The sequence below is a fragment of the Nicotiana tabacum genome, chromosome 6, assembly GCF_000715075.1.
Source record: "Nicotiana tabacum cultivar K326 chromosome 6, ASM71507v2, whole genome shotgun sequence".
Taxonomy (NCBI): Eukaryota; Viridiplantae; Streptophyta; class Magnoliopsida; order Solanales; family Solanaceae; genus Nicotiana; species Nicotiana tabacum.
Window position 1 is genome coordinate 203,117,248 of NC_134085.1, and position 12,298 is coordinate 203,129,545.

At 35.2% G+C, this 12,298-nt stretch overlaps 1 protein-coding gene and 1 pseudogene across 1 annotated transcript; one reads left to right on the forward strand and one right to left on the reverse strand.

Annotated features, from left to right (window-relative positions):
• The first annotated feature begins 7,237 nt into the window (after positions 1-7,237).
• On the forward strand, positions 7,238-10,325 carry LOC107811992 (beta-glucosidase 44). Its single transcript, XM_016636997.2, has 11 exons — positions 7,238-7,584; positions 7,689-7,747; positions 8,092-8,167; positions 8,266-8,337; positions 8,413-8,500; positions 8,588-8,840; positions 8,921-9,036; positions 9,191-9,408; positions 9,514-9,545; positions 9,641-9,743; positions 9,826-10,325. Exons 1-11 carry the CDS (start codon positions 7,332-7,334, stop codon positions 10,101-10,103), a joined length of 1,548 nt encoding a protein of 515 aa, XP_016492483.1. The 5' UTR covers positions 7,238-7,331; the 3' UTR covers positions 10,104-10,325.
• A 443-nt stretch (positions 10,326-10,768) lies between these two features.
• Positions 10,769-12,298, reverse strand: part of LOC107811988 (exonuclease 1-like) — a 100,137-nt pseudogene continuing 98,607 nt past the window's right edge.

Below are 12,298 nucleotides of genomic sequence, written 5' to 3' on the forward strand. Positions count from 1 at the left end.
GTGTGCAGATTCAGGAGCCTCGGGTCACGCTAGCGAGTGTTGATTGTCTTCCAGCAGGCTTTTGGAGTTGACTAGGTAGTTGTTTGGCGTCCGCAGCCTAGTGCTTCTCCTTCCTATCTTTATTCTGTTTTGTATTAGCTTGATTCAGACTATGTTGCCTTTTCATATTTCTAATCGAGTCGTAGTTGCTCATGATTGGTGACACCCCGATGTCGGGCTGTATTTTATTTCCGCACCGTTCTATTCTACCTTACATTTAGGGATTCTAGCTTATAATAACTTTAAATGACTTATTATAATTGTTTGGCTGGTTTTTGGGGTTTGTGTCGGCTGGCCTAATTTCAGGATAGGCGCCATCACGGCTGGATCCGTTTTAAGGTTGTGACACCTACAGAGTATCCACACATGATGGTAAGAGATATTTTGTTACCCTGGTTGATGATTACACGAGGTATACTTGGATTTTTTTCCCTACAATCTAAGTCAGAAGCTATAGTAGTTCTAAAAAGTTTTCTTAGTCAAGTAAAAAATGTGTTTTCTGCTACTGTAAAGTTTCTAAGAACTGATAATGGAAGTGAGTTTTTTAGTACTGAATTTAAGACTCTACTATCTAATCTTGGTATCTTTCATCAAAGTACATGTGTCTATACACCCCAACAGAATGGGGTAGCAGAACAAAAGCACAGAATCATCATGGAAGTGGCTAGATCCCTCAGATTTCAAGTTGTTATACCTTTGAAATTTTGAGGGGAATGTGTTACTACTGTAGTATATTTGCTCAATAAACTTCCTTCAAACGTTGTTGGATAAAAATCATCATTTGAGATGTTATATTTACATCCTTCTTCATTGTCTCATCTCAAAGTCTTTGGCTGCTTGTGCTATGCAACTTGTCCCCAAGTACAGGATAAGTTCTCACCCAGAGCAATACCTGTTGTATTTTTAGGATATTCTTCCACTCAGAAGGGTTATTTGCTGTATACTTTGCACTCAAAAACATTCATTGTCAACAGGAATGCTGTATTTCAGGAGAATATTTTTCCTTTCAAGCATGTCACAACCACTGGAAGTCCTATTTCCTATCCTAGACTTGTTCTCTCCTGCTCTAAGCAATATTCCTTCCTCTTCTTCTGCACCACCAACAACAGAGTTGTCTATTGACTTCAATTCAGATCAGATGCCTACAAATATATCTCAGAGAGTCCCTCATTCCACAACAAGTTCAGAAGAAGCTGCTTCTATGTTTCCTTCTACTGATGATCCCTTGCCTAATGTCACTCAAACTGCACCTGTACCTTCTCCACAAGCTGCTGAGCTTCCTACTGAACAAAGAAGATCCTCTAGACCAAGCAAGCCTCATCTTTGGCTGCAAGACTATGTCACTACTTCCAAAGGATCCAACTGTGCCTACCCTATATCCTCTTATGTGGATTATTTTTTTATTGCCCCATCATACAAACAGGTCCTTGCAGCTTATTCAACTCTTATAGAACCAACTTCCTTCAAAGAACCTGCTTCTGATCCTCAATGGATAGCAGCAATGAAGTTGGAAATTGAAGCACTTGAAGACAATTACACTTGGAGTGTTGTTGACTTGCCACCAGGAAAGACTCCCATTGGGTGCAGGTGGGTTTACAGAATCAAATACAAAGCCTCTGGTGAAGTGAAAAGGTTTAAAGCTAGGCTAGTAGCCAAAGGCTATAGCCAGAAGGAAGGATTGGATTATGGAGAAACTTTCTCTTCTGTGGCCAAAATTGTAACTGTTAGATCTATTATTGCTTTAGCTTCTTCAAGCCAGTGGGTGATCTTTCAAATGGATATCCACAATGCCTTTCTGAATGGAGATCCCACTGAGGAAGTTTACATGGAATTGCCTGAGGGGTTTGCCAGACAGGGGGAGTCTAGGAAGAAGGTCTGCAAACTACATAATTCACTCTATAGACTAAAGAAGGCACCAAGGCAGTGGAATATGAAGTTGACATAATCTCTGCTCAACATGGGCTTTCAGCATAGTCATTATGATTATTCTTTGTTCACAAAGAAAGATGGAGATGATATAGTTGTCATATTGGTCTATGTTGCTAACCTCCTCATCACTGGGAACAATCAGCAACTATTATGCAGTACTAGATCAGATCTTATGAAGAAATTCAAGATGAAGGAGGTGAGCTCAAATTCTTCTTAGGAATTGAGTTTGCAAGGTCCAAAAGAGGGATTCTTATGTGCCAAAGAAAATATGTATTAGAGTTAATTTCTGAGTCTGATTTGAGTGGTGCAAAGCCTTCTGGAACACCACTAGAACTGAATCAAAAGCTAACCTCAGTAGAGTATGATAATCACTTAAAAAATGACAATGTCCAAACAAATGAAAATCTTGACAATCCTGGTGCTTATCAAAGACTAATTGGAAGGCTGTTGTATCTTACCATGACAAGACCTCACATTGCTTTGTGGTTCAAGTACTCATTCAGTATATGTATTGTCTTAAGAGGTCTCACATGGAAGCAGCACTAAGGGTTGTAAGGTACATAAAATAAGCTCCTGGCTTAAGCCTCTTCTTGTCTGCAGAATCTTCAGATCAACTAAGTGCCTTTTGTGATTCAGACTGGGGGCATGTATACAAACTAGAAGGTCAGTTACAGGGTACTTGGTAAAGTTTGGAAGTGCACTTATATCCTCGAAGTCGAAGAAGCAGAGCACTGTGTCTAAGAGCTCTACTGAAACTAAGTTTAGAAGCATGACTTCATGTGCATCAGAAGTTACCTGGCTGGTAGGACTATTTAGTGAACTTGGTGTCAAGGTTAAACTTCCTATAACCTTGGTATGTGACAGTAAAGCTGCAATCCAAATTGCAGCAAATCCAATCTTCTATGAAAGGACAAAACATATTGATATAGACTGCCACTTTGTGAGAGGAAAATTAAGTCAAGGTATGGTGAAAACTGAGTATGTCAACACTGCGAATCAACTAGCAGATATACTTACAAAAAGGCTTGGAAAGAGCTCAACATGTGCATTTGTTGAACAAGCTGGGGTTGAAGAATATTTGTATCAACCATCGGCTTGAGGAGAGTGTTAATCAACATGGTTAACCTTAATTTATTTATAAAGTGTAATGCTAAACCATAGTTAGTGAGTTAGTTAAGAAAGTTAGTTTGAGTTTGTTGTAAGTGGTGGTTGTTTGTACAGTTAGTCCGCAACTTCTCTTTTTGAAATGAAGATTGCTCTTCTCTCATTTCCTCTCTTCTAGATTCTTCTTCTCCTTCTTCCTCTTAGCTCAAAGCTCTCGGCTAACAAATACTCGGTATGTTGTCGTCGTCGAAGTGAACGTTGGTTTTGGAAAACCTAAAAACTGTCAGACATCAAATTTAGTCGCCCAAGAAGGTAAGATCAGTGTTTTTAACATTAGGCTAAAAATCTAGTTCTAGTTCACGTGACTGCTTAACAAACAGCCCCCCTGGGGTCTGAAGATAGCATGAGAGAATACGACTGAGAGTAACAAAGACCTCTTTTTCAGCAGGCGTGCGTAGAAATGGGCCCAGAGAGTCCTTTATGGAATAGACCAAATGGGAATAGTATCCAATCTCCCACTTCAAATTTTAAGACCATCCTCAGTGAAAACCATGTCTATTTTAGCCAAGGGACTAACTAATCAGATTCTTCCTATTAGATTTGTTTTGACTGTTTGAGCTATTCAACACCGCATGCTAAATGATATAGTCGTCACTTATCACTCTTAAGCTAAAATAGTTACTGGCCTCATCTTATATTACTCTTAGCTAGTCTTAGAAGAGGGTAAAATTTCCCCGGTTACATGGTATGGTAGAAAATATAAAATAAAACCAAACTTGAGCTTATAAAGTTAACAAGTGTAGAAGAAGACAAATCATAAAATAAACAAACAGCCTCAAAATCTAGAACTTCATCAAGAAATTCCATAGGACATATCTAAATAGAGTCTGTTAGGTGCAAGATAAATAAGAACTGGATTTAGTGGTGGAAAATGGACTAAAAATAGTTATTCATTCATATTATTAATTAAAAAATAAGTTGGATAATGAAATTTTTAAAAACGGGTCAAATATGGCTAAAAACCATATTATCCACTTAAAAATAGTAATAACTATTGGGAATCCCTCAAGTTTGGAAGACTAGGAAGTTTCCCAAAAATAATCATATTCAAGAAGTCATGAATAACATAGATATCCATGTTATACGCTGAATAACCTATTTTCTATTCATATTAAATATAGGTCAGGTCGAATAATTTATTCGTTTTTGCATCGCCCGTTTTCGACCTGTCCATATCCTACCACCCCTTTTGTCACCCCTAACTGGACCAATAAAATCCGGGACCTAGGATTACCACCACTTCTTTTATCCCCTTCTTATCAATACAAATTTCTCTTCCTTGTTTGTTACCAATCATTGAAGCAATTTGTTTCATTTTTGGTCAACAAAAGAGTCCCTCTTTCTACCTTTTTTGTTGTTTATCACCTTGTTTTTGCCTTCTCTACTTGATACTTCGTACCTTAATTATATTACTCACAAAGCACGAGTCACGGCTGAGGTGGAACACTGGTCCTACAAACTAAAATATAGAGAGAAATGGGAGGAGCAAATTCCTATAACCATTGAAATTTGGTAAGTTTCTTGAGTAATAATTTGTGAAACACCAAGGTGTTTATCAGATGGAAATTTGTCTTACTTTTCTTGAGGGCTTTTTCTTGAAAAATTATAAAGGTGTCGTTTCTACAATTTCTTTTGCTATACCAAGCTTCTTTAGAAAAATGAAAAACCACAAAGGTGAGGGTGTGGCGTTACCCAATCTTAGCAGAGGAACTAACACCATTTTTGTATTTGCTACGAATTTATTCTCATGTCACGTGAATCCATGCTCCGCTTCCTAGAATATATATAGTAATGTTAATTTTTTTCAAAAATACTTAAATGTATATATATGCATCCAAACTCAAAAATATCATATAATGTGATAATTATTAAAATTTGGGTGCATCTTTCTAAGTGAGGTTGGGAGTTAAATCGTATGTCTATCTTATCATTTTCCCCCTTCTTTTACTAGAATTTGGCATACCCATAAGTAGGAGCATTCAAACCGAACCGAAAAGCCACACCAAACCGAAAAGTCAAACCAAATCGATTAAAAAATCTTTACTAGGTTTGGTTTGGTATTGAACAAAAAAATTTCGAACCAAACCAACATATAAATATATAATTTTTTATATATACTTTTAAGACTTTATATAGAATTTTGTTTAAAAGATAACTAACAATATCTGAGATCCTCTCATAGGATATAATATCTAATAGAACTATAAAGTGTATTCATTTTTATTTACTTTAAATAACGGATTCTATCATTTTCTTATTAAGTATTGAAATGCGTTAATCATCTCTTTGTTTTTTCATATTCATAAGTCAAAATTTCTTATATCTTTTTCCAATTTGAAGTGGCAGTTAGATAATCTAAAATTACATAGAACATATCATTATTTAGGTGTCATATTGATCTTTATGTTAAACTATTAAATTCGGTTAACCTTGAAACTGTACATCAACCAAAAATTATTGTTACACGACTAAGAGAATAAACTATTATGTGTTACTAAAAAAAGTTCTCCCATAAAAATACGTTAATAGATCATATGTTTTTTTTTAATTTGTAGTAAACATATATTTAGACAAGAGGGGTTGCTCTGATGGTAAGCAACCTCCACTTCCAACTAAGAGGTTGTGAGTTCGAGTCTCCCCAAGAGCAAGGTGGGAAGTTCTTGGAGGGAAGGATGTCGGGGGTCTATTTGAAAACAGTCTCTCTACCCTAGGATAGGGGTAAGGTCTGCGTACATACTATCCTCCCAAAAATCCGACAAAATCGAACCAATCCAAACCGTTATAATTGGTTGGTTTGATTTTGATAAAACCCGAACCAGTCCGGTCCATGTACACCCCTACCAGTGGCCACAAGAGATGGACATACCTAGTGTCACTTCTTGCATACTAATTCTTTCTTTGTTTGGTGTATTAATTTTTTAATCTGACACATTGAGGAGTATAGATCTGGAAAAAATTAAAAGTTAAACTCGTAAAATTTATATCCTGAAATTATTATATATTTATAATAGTGCACTCATCTTCCCAAAATCTTGGATCCGGTGCATCGGTGGTTAAAAGGTGATGTAACAAGAATTCAACCCCTAAATCGCGGCAAGCCATGCTAACCCCGTCCGTTATGCTCTACGTAGTTTTCTGCTAAAGTTTATATTTCGTCAACCAATTACGATGTTTGCTATTGTCTCAAACTCAAATTGGTTAAAAGTTGTCTTGTTTTCATCTCCGATTAAAATATGAAAATATGATGAATTTATGTCCAATTAGTAGACGAACTTCAAATTTCTCTAATTAAAGAGCAAAACATATTTCGTTGTTATAGAATTGCTGGTCAATAGTAGAATGTTGAAGTGGAAAGTGGAGAATATTCATAATTTAAAGTTGGAAGGAACCTTATTGTAAAATGGGAGGGCAAAAATAATTTTCACCCATATATTAAATTAAATATTAATTAAAAGGTGGTAATTTCTATTAGACTTGGTAAAGGACAAAGAAAGAGATATTTCTCTCCGACTGTAACTCTGTAAGAACATTAATATTACTCCACTTATACGGTTACTTTTTCTTTTTTAATAAATTTTCTCCTTGTCTTTGTTTTTGCCTAGGACAAAATAAACCTTTGGCTAATCAAACTCTTTAAGATTAATTCCTCTAATTTTCATAAAGTAAAATAAGATAATCATGTAGATAAGATCGATTATTTTAATAAACTATTTAACAACCTAGAAAGAACGAAATATTATGTTAAAATCTTGACGGATGTACTTAAATCATTAATTTTTTTATCAAAAAGGAGAAAATTTATGAATTAAAACTCCTAAGCAAAATCGCCTAATTTAGGTCAATATTTAGTCCCTTACCAACTTTATCTCGAGAAAAAAAAAATTTGAATAAGTAAGATAGTAATTAATCTTCTAAAAGAATACTAAGTACTACTTATAAGATAAACATGGAACAGGTTAATATTTCGTCACGTACCAACTTTATCCCGATAGAAAAGATAGTGTAATAAGATTGATTAATTAATCTTCTAAAAGAATACTAAGTACGATAATTATTCTTCTAAAAGAATACTAATTAGTACTGCTACAATAGGATAAGCATGGGACCCAACTCTATTATATTTTTCTTCTATAAATAGATTTGTCTTGCCACCACGTACCTTCACATTCTACTCAAACCTCTCCATTGAGTACTTCACAATGATTAAAGCAATTAGTTCTCCATGGCTAATTATGCTGCTAATTGCAGCACTAAGTACTGTAATTACAGTTGAGTCTGATATTAATGATATTTCGCCGGAAAAGTTGAGTTTTGACACCGGAGGTTTAAGCAGAGAGAGTTTTCCGAAGGGATTTATATTCGGAACAGCAACTTCTGCGTACCAAGTTGAAGGTGCTGCTAGTACTGATGGCCGTGGACCTAGTATTTGGGATACTTTCATTAAACGACCTGGTATTAATACATTAATCTTGGATTATACAAGTTTTAATTATGTGATTTTGATTTTGTTGGTGTTTTGCTTTTACTAATGAATTTTGATGGAATAATAAAAACAGGAGTTGAACCAAACAATGCCAATGGAGAAGTTGCTGTTGACCAATATCATCGTTATAAGGTGAGTGTACTAAGTTAATATATGCTGCAACATATAGGGGTCGGTAGTAATGTCGGAATTATTTATGTTGGGATTAGTTATTATGATTATTAAGTATCGACTATTTGGTATGTATTAAAGGTTTTGAAAGGTCAGTTCCGTCTTTATTATTACAATCCCATATTGTGAATGTCTGACCTATAATGTAAAAATTCCTTTACGTATAAGTTAAACTCTTCATAAAATTGGAATTACTGAATATAATATAAAGACTGAAGTTCAAGTACAGGACATTAAGCTGTTTGATTTTTTCCAGTAATGACTTCAAAAAGTCATGTTATTTGATGCCACTTTAATGGGTACAGGAGGATATTGATCTGTTGGCGAATCTGAATTTTGAAGCTTATCGCTTCTCTATTTCATGGTCCAGAATTTTCCCAAGTAATTTCCCTATTCCTTTTTTATTTTATAGTCTATTCACTAGCCATTTGCAATAATAAGTGAAATTTTAATCTTTGCGTCTGAAATTTGTAATGTAGATGGGACTGGTAGAGTAAACTGGAAAGGAGTTGCTTATTATAACAGGTTGATCGACTACATGCTCGAAAGAGGTAACAATCATAGAGATTGTTGTTGTGAAAATACATAGTTTTTACTATACTGAAATTTAAACAAATTTTTAACAGGTATTACCCCATATGCTAATCTTAATCACTATGATTTACCACAAGCACTTCAAGATAGGTACAATGGATGGTTAAGCCGTGAAGTCGTGTAAGTATATCATCACTTAAACTCATGCTACTACCAACTATTTGCTTCTTTATTTGAGTTATGGTTTTTATTGTTGGAATATTGCAGGAAAGATTATGCTGATTATGCGGAGTTTTGTTTTAAGACATTTGGAGACAGAGTGAAGAACTGGTTTTCGTTTAATGAGCCAAGAGTTGTTGCTGCTTTAGGGTATGATACTGGATTCTTTGCACCCGGAAGATGTTCTAAACCATTTGGAAACTGCACTGAAGGAGATTCTGCAACTGAGCCTTATATTGTTGCCCATAATCTCATCTTATGTCATGCTACTGCAGCTCAGAGATACCGCGAAAAATATCAGGTACGATTTTCTCTTTCTCTTTTTCCTACTTTGGAAATCAAAGATCGCCTTTTGACCTTATTTTCTAAATGCAATAACAGGAGAAACAGAAGGGAAAATTTGGCATTCTCTTGGATTTTGTGTGGTATGAACCTTTGACAAGAGGAAAAGCCGATAACTATGCTGCTCAAAGAGCAAGAGACTTTCATTTGGGATGGTAAGAGCTTTCACACATAGTAATGTAGTCATGTTGGAATTGCTAAATTAATGGGTGATTCTTACCGGTAGATCCAGAATTTAGATATTGTCGTTTCTGAGTTGAGAGAGTGGGTTCTGACTAACTATAATCATACTTTGGGGTTGTTCGACAGGTTTTTGCATCCTCTTGTATATGGTGAGTACCCAAAAACCATGCAAAATATTGTGGGGAAGCGATTACCCAAGTTCACGAAAGAAGAGGTTAAGATGGTCAAGGGATCAATTGATTTATTGGGCATAAACCAGTACACTGCCTACTACATGTATGATCCTCATTACACGACGCCACAACCCTTGGGATATCAACAGGACTGGAATGTTGGATTTGCTTGTAAGAAACTACTCTTTTACTAATTCTTAAGTTATAAATGAAACTACTTGTTTTAGTATGTAAGAGGTTCTACTGATTCTAATTCTTTCACTTGCTCTTATGTAGATGATCGCAAGGGAGTACCAATTGGTCCCAGGGTGAGTATATGATGAAGTTAACATTGTTTTTAACCTAAAAATGTACTAATATCCTAATTATTAGCTAACACTATCTTTATTGAATATGATTGTAGGCACACTCAGATTGGCTATATATCGTTCCATGGGGTCTACATAAGGCTGTCAACTATGTTAAAGAACGTTATGGAAATCCTACCATGATTCTGGCAGAAAATGGTATGGTTTGTTTAATTAGTGAAACTTTTCAAAGCTGCATTTGACAAAAAGAATGTCTGAACTAATAGTATATGATTTACAGGTATGGATTATGCGGGCAACATTACCCTTCCTAAAGCATTATATGACACCAAAAGGATTGCTTACTACAAGAGCTATTTGAAAGAACTAAAGAAGACTGTAGATGAAGGAGCTAATGTCATAGGCTATTTCGCGTGGTCATTGGTCGACAACTTTGAATGGAGATTGGGTTATACTTCCAGATTTGGCATTGTCTATGTTGATTTCAATACCCTCAAACGATACCCAAAGTTGTCAGCATTATGGTTCAAGAAATTACTTAGGCGCCACAAGCATTAAGGCGGCTCTGCCCTTGTCTGTCTTTTTTTACTCTCATTAAAAGTAGTTCAGTTTTTAGAATGTCTGTTTAGATTTTAGAGGACTTGAAACTCATAATGGGGCCTTTATTAGGCACTAGGATTTCAAGTTGTGTTAGTTTAATACAAGAATGTTCTTTCTACAATATAGCTATGATGTTTGCAAGGAAATAAAAGAATGAATGATACAGCTTTAGTACTGCAATTCCTAATTCTTGACTTCTACTTATATAATTATATGCACAAGTCAGAACAAGTATTTTAAACTCTGTATCTACTTGGAACCTTCTAATTAATAAGCACTAAGAATCAAACTTACATAATTAGATTAGGGTTATGGTCTAGATAATGGAAGATTGACCAGTCTCGACCTTTAAAAAAAACTTAAAAAATTTATCACAGTTTACAGATTGCTTACCAGTGGAATGTTGGCAGAGGAATTGTTGTGTCTAATTGATGATAAAATTAAGAAATCTGCAAGATAATAGACTAAAAAGGAAAAGTGACTGATCAAAGTAAATTAATCAAGGCTGAAACAAATTCAATAAATTACACGCGAGAAAAGAAATTCAGTATAGAGTTTTTCTTGTTTTCTGAACTTTGACAATTACTCCTCTTAACCTTCCTTTCATTGGTAACTTTTCTTAATTCAATTCTTTTAATCGGCTTAGATTCCACACTTTTTTGTGATTCTGGAGTAGTACATACAACTTTCAGGCTTTCAACCTCAGTCACTTCTGAGATTTGTTCAGTAACACTTTCCATTTCATCTGGCTCAATTTCCTCCACTTTTCTTTTCCTAAAAAGGATTATTATCTGGAACTTTCAACACTTCTTTCTGCAGACTCTGTCTCTTTTCCCACCATTTTCCTAGTTGATATTGAAGGGCATAGCATGTTTTGAAGAGCTACTGCTTCCTCTATGCACTCCTTGTCGTCCATAAATGGACACTGGTTCTGTTCATCCGAGGCTTGCTTCGTCTCCACCACTGAAAGTGCCAACAAAAACTGTCTCTAATAAAAATTTGGAGCATCATTATCATTTTGCCAGCACATTATGTACCCCTTAGTTCCATTTAAATGCACTAGAAAACGATTGTAATATTAGTGACAATCTATATGTCATGCTTGCCTGTTGTTTCTTTTCTGGTTTTACTAGAAGAAATAGCAAGAAAACTGCCTAAATTTTGAAGCTTGAGCAGATGCCTGTTGTCGAGAGAATGGACCGCAAATTTTCTTGATGTTTGCAGTGGACACATGATTTACCTTGAGCAATTGCAGTTGCCAATGATGGAAGAATTTCTCTATTGACTGTCAAGGATAAATAGTTTTGCCATACCTTTCATTGCAAAAGCATCAGATATAGCAATTTAAAGCACTATTTTGCAAAAGGTCAGAGAATGCTGAAGCTTCATTCATAACAGAAGGCAAGCTCCAAGTAAGAGGAGGACAAATTTTGTCATATAACTCCAATAGGATGAAAACCACAAAGAAACTAAAGGATACGGTCCTAAGAAGTCAAGTTCTTCGTCCAGAAACTGCAACAGCTGTTCTGGGACAGGTTTCAAGTGCTTGGTCTGCTTCAAACTAATATCATATCTAATTAAACATAGAAGAAAAGTTTATCATTCACGTGTCAGCTGACAGAACAAATGCAGAACTATATAGAAAAGTTGTCATGTTAATTGTTAGACTCACATTCTAGCATGGTGGAAAACTGCAACAGCTTCTTTAAATGATTTTGTGTAATCTTCAGGGACTTGATCTCCCTTCTCAAACTTTAACATGGAAAGAACCTGTTAAACATTGGAAAATGATTTTTTATCTATGAAGCTCTAACTGTATAAATCTTTTCAGGACATCTTTGTTGCGGAAGCCAAATGTATATAGTGTGAATAAGTCACAACTACTATACCAAAATTATGACAGCCACCAAATAATAAATAAGACAATAAAGCAACAATAAAGGGAACACCAGAATTTACGAGGTTCGGCTAATTTTGCCTACTCCTCGGACACAACCAATATTTTATTCCACTCCAAAAATACAAATGAAATAATACTAAAGAGAGAAGATACAAATGCCTTAAACAGATGAGAAGGCAAATGAGAGGTGTGTTTAAATCCTAAACATTAAGCCTTCTTTTATAGGGGAAAAATCCCCCCAAACTTAACTCCC